Source organism: Lipophrys pholis, assembly GCF_963383615.2.
Source record: "Lipophrys pholis genome assembly, chromosome: 2".
In the NCBI taxonomy this organism is placed as follows: domain Eukaryota; kingdom Metazoa; phylum Chordata; class Actinopteri; order Blenniiformes; family Blenniidae; genus Lipophrys; species Lipophrys pholis.
Genome location: NC_137636.1, coordinates 18,874,157 through 18,890,077, shown reverse-complemented (window position 1 = coordinate 18,890,077; position 15,921 = coordinate 18,874,157). Strand labels below are relative to the sequence as shown.

The 15,921-nt window shown below is 39.3% G+C and overlaps 2 protein-coding genes across 2 annotated transcripts; one reads left to right on the top strand and one right to left on the bottom strand.

Annotated features, from left to right (window-relative positions):
* Positions 1-967: 967 nt before the first annotated feature.
* tfb2m (transcription factor B2, mitochondrial) lies at positions 968-6,186 on the bottom strand. The gene is made up of 10 exons (XM_080458625.1): positions 6,019-6,186; positions 4,581-4,938; positions 3,884-4,073; positions 3,669-3,760; positions 3,349-3,502; positions 3,010-3,158; positions 2,572-2,661; positions 2,364-2,420; positions 2,126-2,274; positions 968-1,977 (listed from the first exon to the last, which is right to left on the bottom strand). The coding sequence occupies exons 2-10, from the start codon at positions 4,860-4,862 to the stop codon at positions 1,788-1,790; spliced, it is 1,353 nt and encodes a 450-aa protein (XP_080314751.1). The 5' UTR covers positions 4,863-4,938; positions 6,019-6,186; the 3' UTR covers positions 968-1,787.
* Positions 6,187-6,223: 37 nt separating this feature from the next.
* Positions 6,224-15,310, top strand: LOC308126928 (saccharopine dehydrogenase-like oxidoreductase). Its single transcript, XM_080491625.1, has 12 exons — positions 6,224-6,711; positions 8,528-8,640; positions 10,053-10,133; positions 10,505-10,634; positions 10,778-10,827; positions 11,013-11,143; positions 11,746-11,863; positions 12,203-12,322; positions 12,802-12,858; positions 12,949-13,060; positions 13,666-13,747; positions 14,152-15,310. Exons 1-12 carry the CDS (start codon positions 6,513-6,515, stop codon positions 14,240-14,242), a joined length of 1,284 nt encoding a protein of 427 aa, XP_080347751.1. The 5' UTR covers positions 6,224-6,512; the 3' UTR covers positions 14,243-15,310.
* The last annotated feature ends 611 nt before the right edge of the window (positions 15,311-15,921 follow it).

Sequence of the window (15,921 nt, the reverse complement as noted above, 5' to 3'; positions counted from 1 at the left end):
CATAATTCAAAGTTCATGTCTGGGGCTAACATAATTATGGTCTCGTTTATTCTCATACTTCTCACTGACAAGTCTGGGGCTCCATTAGGGCATTTCTAATGTATTGTTTTTGTGACAGACAGTGTAGGAAGAGGAGCTCGTTCATATTTTCAGGGTGGATTAGTAGAGTCGATCCCAGTGAAGGAAGAGTAACCCCGGATAGGTCACCAATCCATCAATTAAATTTGATACTAACCTGTATTGAGGTTCTCTATGAAAAGTCAGATGGCATGGTACTTGTTCTTGGCTGTTTCATACTGTGGTATACTGAATACTAGGCTGGTAATACGTTGTAAACATGTGCTTGTGCCATGCTTGTACATTGTTTATGAAGAAAAGTAAAGGCAGAACTTAAGTTTGAGATGTTGTGCGGAGTTATTTCGGCACGATGCAACAGATACTGATGAAAATGTCCGTGCAGAATTCTTTGTCTTGTCCTCTTATTACATGATCAGAAGAAAAAAAGTGTCACTTGAGATTAGGACTTTTAAGAGTTAAGTGTAGGATTTGGCAGCATGAAATGACCACAAAGTGATACAGCACCTTCAACCCTAACCTACATACTATAATCACAGAGTGATAAAAGTTATCAAAGTGAATAGAAATTAGCAAAAAAGATGCACAAATCACTATGAAGTTGATAGAAAAAGTAAGTCTTGGGGGACACTTTGTGTTTTCTTATCTTCCCTGTATGCTGGCTCGACAGCTATTCTTGAATTCTTCTTGACCTATGACGGTACCGCTGTACGCTTTGTTCAAAAACTGGCATGGTGTCATCAAACCCAGAAGTTTACATCAGTTTACATACATCTAGCAAAAAAAGACCTAAACCTTAGGCTTATTAAATCAGGATCTCCTCACAAAGAGAAAGCAGCAAATCTACTTAGCAACTCAATTCATGTCATGTTTTGTATTTCCTTGTTTTATTGCTACATTTACTCATGTTTAGTGAAGCCAGGCAATGAGACAATGTCATACCCCCACTCTGCAAGAAATCAGACATGTGTAAAGTTGAACAGCAGACACGACAAAGAGCTTATCCGCTTAGAATTGATACGCAAAAATATACAAAACTTGCAAAAGATACAATGAAAAACCTGTTTCTGCACCACTGCTCCGTTTCAGATGTTTAAGAAAGTTACTCATGACTTTATCTTCTGTACATCTTATCACACAATGTAATCTCCAAGGTGAACCATACTGGCATCAGTAACTGAAGTCCAGTACACTTCCAGTCGTAGTTTGCATGTTCTCCCTGTCCACAGGGGTTCTCCAATTTCCTCCTACGGTCCCAAAAACATGCAATGGAACCTTGCAGGTAGCACTAAATTGCAAATGTGTGTTATTTGTTGCTCCGTCGTTGCCCTGTGATGGACTGGTGATTTGCCCAGGATTGCATGGTGGCGCAGTGGTTAGTACACTCGCCTGACAGCAAGAAGGTTGTAGGTTCAAACGCAGGGCCTTTCTGTGTGGAATTTGCATGTTCTCCCTGTGTGTGTGTGGGCTTCCTCAGGGTACTCTGGTTTCCCCCACAGTCCCAAAAACAAAAAAAGACCCAAAGTTTGTGACAAACTGAGAAATTAGTTTAACAAAATGATTTATTATAACTTCATTAATAATATACAGACCATGTAGGAATTCATTTCTTTGTTTCATTGCAATTGCCTGTCATATTACACCATATGTGTATTATACATTTGTTTATATGCATCTTGTCAAGCAGAGTGTAACTCTATACAATTGACCTTTCAACCCCAACCCTCCCTCTGTGTGTTCTCCAGGGCCTCCTCATAAAGCCAGCTCTGTGTGAACTCCTGGCTCTTGTCCATCAGTTGGAACAGTTGTCGGTACTCCTCCGGATAGACGTGACCCGTCAGTATGTCCTCCGACATGCCCATCTGTGACAGCAGCTTACTCCCACTATCAGGAGACCAAAGACTAAAAAGAAAAACACAGGAGAAATATGATCAGAAGATCACACCTTATAACATTACGAAGCATGCTATGTCTATCGTACTACACTGATCAGTTTGTGTGGAATGAATTGGCCCGTTTGACAGCATCTTTAAATGTGTGCACTACGTACTTCAGCCTATCGATGAGCTTGACCTTCCTCTTTGCCAAACACTGTTTCACCATCATCATCAGTGTTGAAGCATTGGAGGGAGTGAGGCCTGTAGAGAACAGATCAGCCCGTGGACGCAGGCGTACCAGGCACAGGTGATCATTTGGCAACTGAAGAGAGAACAAAATAAAAAATATGAATTAGGCAATGTGACTGTTCAAATTCTTATGAATGTGTTTAAGCCTGGCCTTCTCCTTACCCTGCCCTTGTAGCTGGGCACGCTCTGTCTTGAAGTCGCAAAGGATTCCCAAGGCGCCTGCAGAAAAGTAGAATAGGACATTGACTTTAAGAGATTTCAATGTAGAACCCCTTAATTTCTGAAATTTATGTAGAAGGCTGCATATAACATCAGCATAAAAAATTTTAATACTGCAACATGTTTCCGTCTCTGCTCCTGCATTCTGTACCTTATGCAGGAGTTTAATATCACAGGCCATCTGCCAGAGGACACAGAAAGCTCGGTAGTTCGTCATATCACCAGGACGAGCCACCAGTTTCTGACAAAAGAATAATTGTGTTTAGTATTTTAGACCAGACCCAGATTAGAAATTCATGAGCCAACAGACAATAATACCAGCTTGTGGTTGAGCTTTTAAGGCAGAGCACTAACAAGTACAAAAAACATAAAGTCAGAAACAACTTGCTTAATAAACAGCCACCAATTCTGGCACTATAGGGCCACTGTTCTGCATCGTTTAGATTTTCTCCCAGTTGCAAAGCATCTGCTAGCAATGAGGGGCTCATGATTGGGCTTATAGTCCCTCTTCATGAAGTTCATTTCAGTTACTCGACATGATTGATAGATTGAAAGGGGCCTTTTCAAAAGTAACAAGGGGTTAATTTACCAGGTACTCCTTCTCACTTATGAAGAGGTTCAGTTCTACTCTTCCATATCTGTAGACAGACAAACGCTCTAGCAAAGCATAAACCATCTTCAGTAGCGTGCTCCGCTCATTACGCTGGGGAAGGATTCCCACCACTTTCACGGGAACATCTACAAAGATAAACACAAGCAGACATTATTAAAACACACAATAATAATAATACACAGCATCAATTCAGTTTTGGCAAAACAAAATGGCTCAACTAAAATTCAAATAATCCTTTCTTTGTGTGCACGTGTATATGGGGCAATGTGTTGAGTTCGATGTTGTGTTTAAATTTCTGCTTTTCCTTTTTCTCACCATCAGTCCAACTCGCTTCTGATATTCCCAGGTCAGTGAACAGTTTGTCGCTAAACATGACTGGAGGTTTCAGGCTTCCACTGCCAATGGGATCTAATTTAAAATAGTTGCAGTGCACAACTTCTAGTTGACCATCAACAAGGCCTTCCAGCTCCTACAAGAGGAAATAAAAGTAACTTAATATTTCACATTCTCCATCAAGGACATGTTGCAGTTGGTAACATAACTTATGACAATTTTATAGCTAGGATGAAGAGATTGACAACTTCTTTGTTGCAATAAAAACAAAGTAATCCATTGCTTTGAGATGTTTTGCTTACCTGTAGATCATGAAGGAAGGCCTTATCACCTTCAAGAGCCACAACTCTCTGAGCCCCAGCATTCAGCAATGATTTTGTCAACACTCCGGGACCTGAAAAAGACAACAGCAACCAAACAGACAGGTTGTTCATTAGAAACTTCAGCACTACGCCTATTTATATTGATAAAGCAATGCAAACATTGACTGAAAACATCCCAAGGAATAAATATGTACCTGGGTTACAGTCAAAGATGACAGTTTTAGCATCATGTAGATCAGGCCCGAGATGCTGTGTTACTACATCAGCCAAGCCTGAGGAAACTATAAAGTGTCGCATTGCTTTACACGTCTGAGCACGACGTATGTGCTCCTCTATCTCTCCGGGGTCCAGGAAATCATTTTGGCACAGAAGACGACGTTGGCCCTATAGAAACGCAATACAGAGGTTTTTAAAAAAAAAAATCTTGTGACATATTCAAACCCACTATCAACATTTCTACAGGCACCTATGATTTTACCATTACATAAACTTTTGCTATTAAGTAGCACATCTACAACAGGAGACAGTAAGTACAGAGCAAAATAACAAACACAAAAACAGAAGATAAAAGAAATCAACTTGATTCAACAGCTTTGCAATGAAGGGACTTCGCTGGACAAGATGTGATTTTTATCATATTTGCGACCCAACGCTAGTTATAAAGCATTGGGTGAGGTTTCTCAACCAGTCTGATAGCGAACAGTAATGAGTTAGGAGGAGCTGCGCAAAGGTGTTAAGAAATATTCCTAAACCCTGACTGTGTGAAAGCATGCAGCTCATGCATGTCAGTACTTCTATATTGTAGTAGAGCTGTAATTAACATAGTGTCTGGGATCAATATAGTTTCAATAAGTTGAGGATCAGAATGTAAACAAAAGAAAAGCTTCCTACCTGTACAGCTACAGCAGACAGGTTTCTGTGAGTGGATGCAGATGAGGGGGAAGTTCTTTCTGTACGGGGCTGCTGGGTGTTTGAACCCAGCGAGGGCCGACCAGGACCCATGGAGAGCGAGTCCATGCTGTAGGCCCGTCTGTGAAAAACAGTAACCCCAGGAACACAAAGCCCACAGGCAGGAGCCAGCACTGCCTTACGCAAACAAGACCGACTTCTGATCGTCTGACAGCAACCAGAGCGCAGAATGAGCTCCATTGCTCTACAAATCTGAGTCGACATGGTGGACCAGTGGATGTACTAACACAAGATGAGGAGAATGGAGGGAGATTCTGGGCCCTCCTTGAGAGGTCAAACTCTGGAGGAAAACACAGAACATAAAAACAGCAGTGAACAAAATCGTGTATTTCAATAACAGACACCTCATAAATGATTTCAAAATGCATTGCATTCACAAACAGGCTCGTGTTTACACACGATCCCTCATGACACCTCACTTTGATGTTAAAATGTGAAGCAAACATAACGTACTACTGACGTCTGAAAGTCATCAAATTTGTCAGCCCCCACCTTGGAAAACAGTCAAGCCAGCCACTGCTCTGTAGTGCAATTTAGCATCACCAATTGTCCTCACATGCATTGTTTTTGGACAGTTCAGAATGTGACATTCCAAAATATTACCCCTTTGAAAAAGCATATAAAGAATTATTTCCCTCTAATTTTAGACTGATATGAAAAGGAAATTCCGTGTTATCATAAACCCAAAATGTCAGACTGATAGTAGACTACCTCAGGGTTAGGGTTAGATATGCCCAATATGATGTGGCATATCAAAATAAAAAGTGATCAGAATGGGCAGATGTTTATATTATTATTATCAGAACATTATTACATTACTGCCTGAAAATGTGTTGGGTTTTTTTGCATCTGCAGGCAGTGGGTTTTAGTAATATTTCATTATTATTGGTTTATATTAATGACACAATAATTAATTTTAATTTATGTTTTAATTTTAGTAGTCGTATTTATTTGTGTTTTATTAACTGACTTAATGAAGGTGAGCTCTTATCACTGGAACGTCACTTTTATTTCGATATCCGTTTGAGCACAGGTAAACACAGCGGCGGCTGGATTGACTAGGTTTTCTGAAGCGGGACAGAACAGCCTGTTCTGTTAGCACGTGGGTAGGTGGGAGGTGACATTAATGTTACATACATTATCGCAACACTTCCACTACATCGATCATCGTGAAAGTTCACATATTTTAAGACTAAACATGTCTAACAGGCGTACAGGGTTTGCAGGATTTCACTCAAGTGAGTGTGGCTGCAGGACCACCATAACAGCCAAGTAGTTAGCCGATCAGCTAACCGTGTGCTAACGTCCCTCAACCCTAAAACGTGCGACACGATTATTTCCCGGAAAATCGTATACATACCTCAAAGCACAATATATAATAATGTTAAATATGACGACATTGGGATAGTCCTGCTGCCTGAAGCTTGTCCGTTGTCCCCTTAAATGTCAGTGACATTGAGCATCCAGCTGACCCTCCGCACCATGTTTTCAACTGTGCTGCTGCTGACTGATGTCGTCATAGACAGGCGACCAATGAGGACCAATCACAGTGTAGAGGAAGTGTCATAGTTAAATCATAGCTAGCATGTATAAACAACAAAAACTGTGTGAAAGAAGCACCGTCCGCACAAGTTGAGACGAGTCACTTATATTTACGAACATTTCATTTTTTTGCAATCTGTAAATTTAATTCAAGACGTCTGGTAATGTCTGGGTAATTAAAATAACAATAAATATTAGCATTGTGAGGCTAGGGAAGTGGATGCAGTGAAAAGCGCCGCAGTGAGCTCCGTGCTGTCAGTCTGTCTCGGTGAGAGGTGACAGGAGACCACGGAGCTTCTACAGTCTGACACTATGGCGTCTGTCCAGACCTCCTCCAGCAGACCCTACCACCTGGTCATCTTCGGAGCCTCCGGCTTCACGGGGCAGTTCGTTGTGGAGGAGTTGGCCCGGACCGTGTCCGAGGGTCCGGGGGGCAACTTGAAGTGGGCCATTGCAGGCAGGAGCAAGCAGAAGCTGGAAAAAGTTCTGGAGCAGGCCGCAGGAGTCCTCAGTATGTATCTGAACAGTGTTTTCTTTAAGTATTGCTGAAACAATTAATGCATTTCACAATTCTACTCATTGGAAAGAGCCTTCAAACAGTCAGCTGCTGAATTTTTATCACGAGCACAAAGACAACTTTGTATTACTCCACTGACAAAGAGAGATTGCTTAACTTTGACTCTTCTTGAGAAATCTGTCCAAGATGACAAGACTTTGACCGATAACGTTGAACTCCAAAGTACACGAGATGGTGCAACCAAAGTTGATTAGGATTTATTTAATGAACTACATCTACCTGGATCCTATCAAATTGAGAATCGTTTTGTTATCAAACACTATGTTGGATTTATTTATGGTCTCATGCCTACATTTGGTCAGTGAAATCAGTAAAAAAGTTAAACCTTCAATTATGGTATTCTGTTTTTCAGTGTAATTGTTGTTGGTATTGGTGTCACAAAATGAAATAAACAACAATAATACAGCTGCACTTGTGAATTTATTCCATGTCTAACTTTTCTCTTGTACTGAATAAAAAAATTAATAATAATAAAATTCTCCCCAAAACAATATATATATATATATATATATATATGCACACAGACTATTCTAAGACCCGAGTTCTACGTTCAGTTTAATTTGAAAGAATCAACACTTGTGGGAAGAAAATAAAACACAATTACTATAATATTCCATATTTTATGTTCACTTGCATCAGCCCAAGTTATATTTCTTACGTATATGTAGTAATTTTGTTCATAGTGCTGCCACTATGTAAACTGTGTTTGATCACCTCAACACAAAATACCAGACAAGTTTTACCAGAGTAATTTACAACACTTGAAACATGGAAACTTTGATTGCAACCGGCTCATGAAAGTCACGCAATTTTCCAGAGGATTACTGAGTTATTCTGTTTTCCCCTCCCGTTGTCTTCTCTCATCAGGGAGTGTGCAACAGCTGATGGAACATACCAGCTGTCTGTACAGTCCCTGTTCAGATAGGGCATGATGATTGAACTTAGAAGACTGCATGTCGATGGTTTCTATTTCTGCCAGAGGATTTAAAACCTTATGACTTGTATTATTTGTGCAAGGTCTCATAGAAAGTCCACACGTCATTCAAAACATGTCATCTGTCCTGTTTAGTTTGTGTTGGTCCATCATTTAAAATTTATACATTTTCTGATGGCAATAGGACATGGTAGTGGTGGTGGAAATGATATCCTGTGATTCATTGTACATTTTCAATTACAAATTATCTCCATGAGAAAAACACTATGTTAACATATGGTATCCTTTCATCTCTGTATCAATTTTTCACACTAAATATGAGATTATGTGATATGTTCACCTGTTCAGTGTAGGTGATCTGACTGACTGGTTCTCATTTAAGTAGTATTCATCTCTCAGGAAAAATTGGCAAATTATCTGAATTCAAGCTGAGCCCACAGGCTCTGTAAACAGTACTGTGTAATTAATCCATCCTCAATATCTGTAGTGCAAAATTAATGTTTGGGCTCATATAATGTTGATTAAAAACAAAACAATATTCATGCTTTGCATCTTTGCCTGGCAATAATTGTAATCGTGGCTGATGTAGGAGTGTAATTGTGTTGAGTGACATGGCAGATGATAAAAATAAATGTGATTATTGGACATTAATAGAATTGAATAGCACTTTAATAAAATCAAACACATTTTTGACATAATGAATAAATACACTTATGTTTGGGATGTTCATGAATGTCACAGAATTGGATGGAAAGTGTGTGAATCAAATGGCACACCTAATTGTGTGTGTCTGTGTGTTTGCCCATTTGTGTGCAGGTAAGCCTGAGCTGAGGACGGAGGTGGACATCATCGTGGCAGATGTACAAGAAGCAGACTCTCTGGCAGCCATGTGCAAACAGGCTGTGATTGTTCTCAGCTGTGTGGGGCCTGTAAGTAAAAGATGTCATCGACATGTTTTGTGTTTTTTTTTTTTTGTTTTTTGACCTGGCGGTGTAGATGGCTTTCCTGTTTAATTCTAGCAGAACTGTAATGTCAGCATTACTGTAGTTTATCAATTCATCTCGATCTTCTATCTGTTTCTCTCTCCCTGTGCATTTCTCCTGATCCTCTCGAACACACAAGCCTGAATTTGCACAATGAGGGCTACTGACTTGCATACAATAAGTTACATTGTGTTGAGGTCAGAATGGAGAGTTAGTTTCCAGCACTGTGGCAACATTCAGGATTATGTTTCAGATTAAATTCTTCACAGCAGCATTTTACCACATTGGTTCAAGTTGAGGTGCACAAACATTCTGTTTTCCAGATGTCAATTAATAAAAATGCTTAAATGTAATAAAACTGCTTTAGCTAGTGTGAGGAAGTAATATCTAAACCACACCTTGTATTGTATGTCTGAAGAATGAGTGCCTGTTGTAGTCCATCTTGTCCAGCAAATTAGAATCCCAAACTGCATTTAGATTCAGTCGTATTATGGTTGCAATAACTGCACCCTAGAGAAGTGACCACTTCAGGAACAGCTACATGTCCTCACTCAGAACGGCAATCCTAAGAGGAAGTACCCAGGAAATTTGTAAAATCATAAACAAAATGCAAACTACCTACAGAAAAACCCCATTGGCCAGGGCGTTTGAATGACAAGCAATTATATTTTCATCATGCCCCCATGTATGACAATGCTATTCATTCATTCATTCATGGGGGCATTGTAATTCTAAGCCATACTTCATACAATAAAAACTTATTCATACAGCACCTTTCATGTAATACGATACAAAGAGACAGTTGACAAAAATGGTGGACAGAAAAACCGCAAAAAAAAACCATGAGAATAAAATTTTAAAAAAAATTCAAAATTTGTACTAAGAATAATTAAGATAAGTTGAAAAAGTAAAAATATCTTCAAAAATTTAAATCAATTGCAATAAATACAAAAGCAATGTAAAACTGGTGTTTAAAACCAGATGAAATTAAACTTAATAACCAATATAAACTCGACAAGTTTTCAAAAGAAAACACACAATGTGCATTAATTAAAAAAGCAAGCTCAAATGTTCTTTATATTTGATTGATGTACCTGTTAAAGTTGAGAGTACAACCTGTGAGCACAGTGAACCAGTTTTTCAAGGATTGCCTTGAGACTTGGAATGTGGAGCTGCACACACTTTCTTTGTGACTGATCTTGCGGTTTTGAGAACGTGTCGTATGTCTGCGCAGCATGACAGGACTGCAACTGAAAAGTAATCAAAAGCCGTCAATCATTAGGAACTGGCTGGAAGTCACAGTAGTAAAAGCTTCAGCAGATGTGAATTGAGTCGTGTGCCTCCTTGTGTCTCTGTAGTACAGATTCTATGGCGAGCCAGTTGTCAAAGCCTGCGTGGAAAATGGCGCCCACTACATCGACATCTCTGGAGAGCCTCAGGTATGTTTAGTATTGTCCAGTTTGTGTGCTCCATGTAGGTGTGTTTATCCTCCCTTTGGATTGAATTGTGATGTTGTAGTTCACCTTGTTATGGTTGTGCTAAAGAAATCAGAACATTAAAGTTATTTAAAATATTCTCAGAACATATTTAGCTTTTTTGGAAAAAACTTTATCTGACAACAGTGGTATTAAGAATTGCTCTATCAGATTTTTCTAATCAGGACAGATGCATTTTTAATTCCAGCAAATCACTAAGATTCCAGGCTCAACACTGATATAAACTCAGAGTGTGGAAACTCTAAATGAAATATAGGATAATCATTTGACTGAAGACAGTTATTCAAAAACGTGTTTGTTCTGCCTATTAACAGTTTCTGGAGAGCATGCAGTTCAACTACAGCGACCAGGCAGCTGAAAAAGGTGTGTACATCATCGGGAGCTGTGGGTTTGACTCCATCCCTGCAGACATGGGAGTCATCTACACCAGAGACCAGTTCAAAGGTATTGCCTTGCACACAGCGTTACACATAACGCTCATACATAAATGCAGTGAAATTCACACTGAAGCTCACATTGACACAGATTTAGAGGTGAAGTTTTGGTTGTCTTCTCGCCTTTATTTATCAGCGGATGTTTCTTCACAGGGACACTGACTGCAGTGGAGAGCTTCCTGACTGTCGGTTCAGGACCTGAAGTACGTAACGACACTCCCAGGAGTCCAGAAACTGGCTCTTGTTGTTCTTATTGGCACTTTCCTCTCCCACCTCTTCCTCCTCATTTTTTACTTCCCGCATTTGATACATTTTCAGTTTCTCTTGTGATCAGCGAGGTATACTCTGTTTCTAATGATTGTATGCATCTGTTTACTCTTTCTGTCAGGGTGGATGTATCCACGACGGCACTTGGCAGTCAGCCGTCTATGGATTTTCAGACAGCCAGAAGCTCCAAAATCTGAGGAGGAAGTTTAATCACAAGCCTCTTCCCACTGCAGGCTCAAAGCTGAGACGCAGGTACACAGTTAAGACCTTTAGAGGGGTTTCTTCTCCAATTCCAATTTCTTTATTGCGATAAGTGCCCGTGATAGGATAAATATTGCATTGATTACTTTGAGTTGGAAATAAAGACGGCAAATATGTAGGCAGAAAAAAAATCTAATTCAACTGTCAGATTTTAAATATTTTAAAACTTCACGTTGTATAAAATATAAATTTCTTGTGTTATATATTTAGATAATTATTCACAGAAATGACCAAAAATTGCCCCAGTAACAGAACATGTTTTTTTTGCATGTTGTCAGATTGCACTTTATAAAAAAATTTTTGGGGTGCCTGGTACCTGAAATAGGTGATTGATATTTTTTATTTTATTTTAATTTTTTTTTCATAATTACAATAAATACTGGCAATATGTAGGCTTTAATCATTGACTTCTTTCTAAACATAAATATAGGTTTTATTAGAATATAATCTTTTGACTTTGCAAAAGTTTGAATGTTTAAGGTGTAAAATTTCACTGTTTGGGGAAAAAAATAAAAAGGAGTCCATGTGGTCATGTGAGTGAAATATGTGATCTGTATCTTGATACCCTGTCTAATAGTTTGTGGTTTTTCTAGGGGAGCGTTGTTCTTCAGTAATGAGATCCAGCAGTACTCGGTGCCCTTCATGGGATCTGATCCCTCTGTTGTGAAGAGAAGCCAGCGCTTCCTGGCAGAGGAATATCAATCCACACCGGTCAGGATCTTTCTATGTTTCTTTGTTTTTCTGCACAGACAATCTGTGTCCTCTACATTCACATTGTCTTTACGTTTACTTCCCCTTTCTGAATGTTTCAAAAGTGAGAGGGAGCTTTATGTGTTTGAAAACATTTTATTACTGGAGGAAACATGTATTTGGTGGCATGTTGACTTGTCAATGACACAAACGGGCATCACAGCGTGCAGAAACAGTTTTTGTATTCTGGCTTTTTTACATAAATGCTGAGTTTTTGTCACTTATTATGCTTTATTTCCAGATCATTAAATAATTTTGTTCTTTAACTATCTCTAACTATTTCTCTGTTATCTACCACAGGTCCAGTATGGTGCTTATGCCGGGGTCGGAGGTTTTGGGAGCATTATCAAGTTGATATTTGCCGGCATGATGTTCTGGCTCTTAGTCAAGTTCAGTTTTGGACGTAACCTGCTCATGAAGGTAAACAAACCCAACATGCAGAATGACATTTCCCAGCCATCCAACTTTCATACCACTTTATCCAACTTAAGGTTTGTGGGAGGGGTGGGGGGGGGGGCATGTAGCACCATGGAGAGGTGGCCTGGTCACAGAACAAACACAGAGAGACAGACCGTCACCCACTCAAACCGCGAGACGATTTAGAGTCACCGGTTCTCCTCACAGGCATGTTTTTGGGAGGCAACTGGAGTAAATACACAGCAGGAACATAACAGCACACAGAAATTTCCCTTGGTTGACCTCCGGTTCAAACCAAGAACTTCACCTGACAAGAGTGAAAACCGTTGAAAGCTACCTCCACAGTACATATTATGTAATACATTTTGCGCTTCAACTCTGATTACAACTGATTATTCTTTACAAGTAGTGTTGCTGTTTTCTTTTCTTTGTTTTTTTTTTTTTTTCCTGTACATGTCTGATTTTTGCACCTTCCTCTTCAGTACCCCGAATTCTTCACCTTTGGCGCTTTCTCAAAAGCAGGACCAACAAGAAAGCAGGTATAGTGTGGACAGGCCAGCCATCTGTAAACAATACTTACTGAAGGATATGCTAATGAGTTGTCTGGTTTGTGTGTACTTCTGTTTTAGATGGAGGCCTCATCCTTCCAGTTTGCCTTTTATGGAGAGGGCTACACAGAGGACCAAGACCCCTCCAAGGGGAAACCGAACGCCAAGATCCGCACACTGGTTCAGGGACCAGGTAAGTGGAAGTTGATCTGAAACGCATGAGATGGACAAATGAAAACGGTTGTGATCGAATCACAACACTCACATTCACACCAATGGGCAATTCTAGTGTCTCAAATGCTTGTATTGAGGCTGGGAAGAAACTGGAGTACCTGGAGAATACACATTAAGAGAGATGATGTACAAATTCTCACTGTTGGGCCTGAGTGCTCATCACTACACCACATCACTTTTTAGTGACTAAAATTTAAAAAAAAAAATAATACAGTTAAAAAAAATAGTTATTGCAACAAAACTTCAAAATGTTTTAAACTCAAGTGTAGAAATAACTGCTAAATTCTAATTCTGTACAAGGCTTCATTCGCTGTGCTCAAAAGCCTGTAAGGAAAGTTGTCGTCACAGAAAACATAAGAAGTGGTTGGCTTTTTATATCCACATGGAGCACAATCACAAGCTGTGTTATTAACTAAGAAGGAGTTGCTGAAATCATCTTAGTAAAGCAATTTTGGGACTGCTTACGTGGTGGAAAGTGATATAAAAGTGAAATCTATTTACCATTTAATGCTGACGTGTTTCTATTTGGTTAATGTGTGTTTTCTTGTATCTGTTGCTCTTCAGAGGCTGGATATGTGGCCACACCCATCACCATGGTGCAGTCTGCTCTGACTATCCTCAATGAAACCCCTGCTTTGCCCAAGAGGTGAGTTATCACATCGGTTCCTTTTGCCAACTGTCCACATAATTCTTGCAGTTTATAAATTATAAAAGCTTATTTTTTTGGGCTCTACATGTAGTTCAATTTGACTAATTCCATTTTATTTCTATAGTGTTAAATACCACACAGTCATTTCAATGTGCTTTTATAGAGGAAAAACACAAGAGTTAGAATTAGTTGGCCATCAAACATTCTTTACTTGATCATCATGGCCTGTGGCAAATATTGATCCAGTAATATACTACATTTAACACCACATAAAGTCAATAAAAGCTAAAACAAAAGTCTGTAGAGTTGTCCTATTCCCAAGTATACCTGGAAAGTCACTGGATAAATCTTAACTTGTACATAAAGCATTATTTTGATTTTCATGTTTTTATGTTTTCCAGGGGAGGCGTTTACTCTCCAGGAGCAGCTTTTGCAAAAACCACATTGATCGACCGCCTCAACAAGCATGGCGTCCAGTTCTCTGTGGTATAAAGGTTGTACCATCCCTGATGCCGTACTCCCAAGTGTTTGCGAGCGCTCATTAATATGCAGAATAACACCTGGGAAGTTTCCAACTTCAGAAAAGAGCCAGTATAAGACCACATCCAAGTGATGTTACGTTGAGATTTTCATCCTTTTCGTGTCGTCAGAAATTTCCCAACCTCTTGCATTGCCCTGAATGTGTCACTAACATTCTGCCTGTAAAACACACGGTGCAGCTAAATAACTTATCTGTGGAAACATGGTGTGCGCGCGCATGATCTGCCAATAACATATTAATATTTACAATGGGCACTTTGGTTTACCTCTTGTTGCTTAACACCGACGATTAATGACAAATGACTTGTTTGTAATCAAATTGAAAATGGTTTATTAAAATTTACTGTATTACATTTGGGCTTGAATAAGACGGGTTGATGAATTCAGTTAGATTTATAATCTTGCTGTATCAAAATTGAATCAGTCATGTAGTTCATTTTGGACACCACCTGAGATTTCCATAAATATGGGCTGTCTGCTGTAGATGAGAACATTTTCATGGTTCTTGCAGTGATTCGTGTAATTGCAAAGAAAGTGGAAAAGGAAACTGTGGATGTAGTGAAGTGTAGGGAGACCAAACTTAATTTTCTTTATAAAGGCTGTTGCATTGTAGGTCCAAGGACGGTACGTAGCTGGGCTGACACTAAAACATCTCATGTCAAACATTTACAGCTTTAGTTCAATATTCCGATGGTCAGTGCTCACCAATGTTTGCTTCAGAGCTTCGTCGGAAAATGCATCCAGTTGCTTTTGTACCAAAACGGCATGTGTTGCTGTGTGAAACTGAATAGATCCTCTCTGCTGCTCCGTATAGTGGATGAAACATGTAACTTTTCTTAATCTAAAAAAGGTTTTTGCCATTCCCAAGGCCGTGAAACATTTAACCCACAAAGTAGAAATGTAGACCTCAGAGTTTTCTCTGTTTGACTGTTATGCGCACGTGATAAGTTGTGTTATGGGGATTTTCTCCTGGTGATTTGCTTCATGTGGGCCTCGTGAATAAAACAGACTTGACAAATACTTACTGCTCTTTTGTATTTCTCACACAAGCATCACAAAAAATCTTGGCTCTCCACAAATTAGTTTTATAGTGGAAAAGTGTTTCATCTGTCATTTAAATTTGTAGGCATAGTTCTAAGATTTAGTTTAAGTTGTTTTGGGTTTTTTTTTGTCTCCAATCCTCACATTCATCTTTGGTAGTCCTTATTTTTTAATCAAGTTTGTGAGAAAGCTGCAGTCAAGTCCCAGCTGTGTCAAAGGATCCCACCCATTGGATTCTGTGTATAAGGTAATGCACAAGACAAGTTGGAAGCCCATCGCAGAGCTACCAGAGAGATGACCGTACACACACACACACCTGTAAGTCACAAGTTCAGTTATGAAAAATGAGCCAGTGTACCTGGTTAAATCCCAGACACATTTGAATCAAACCTTTTTCTCCCTTAAACTTTGAGATGCAATTGTTTAGACATTTAAAATGTAGCCATCATTAGTTCCCCTTGGTAAGGACTCTTGATGGTAAAATAAAAAATGGAATTGATTTAAAGGATCATAAACATCTCTTCAGGTTGCACTGCCATGAGCGGCTCTAAATCGGTCAGCAGAGTAGCGTGTTAAGTGATGAAAATAAA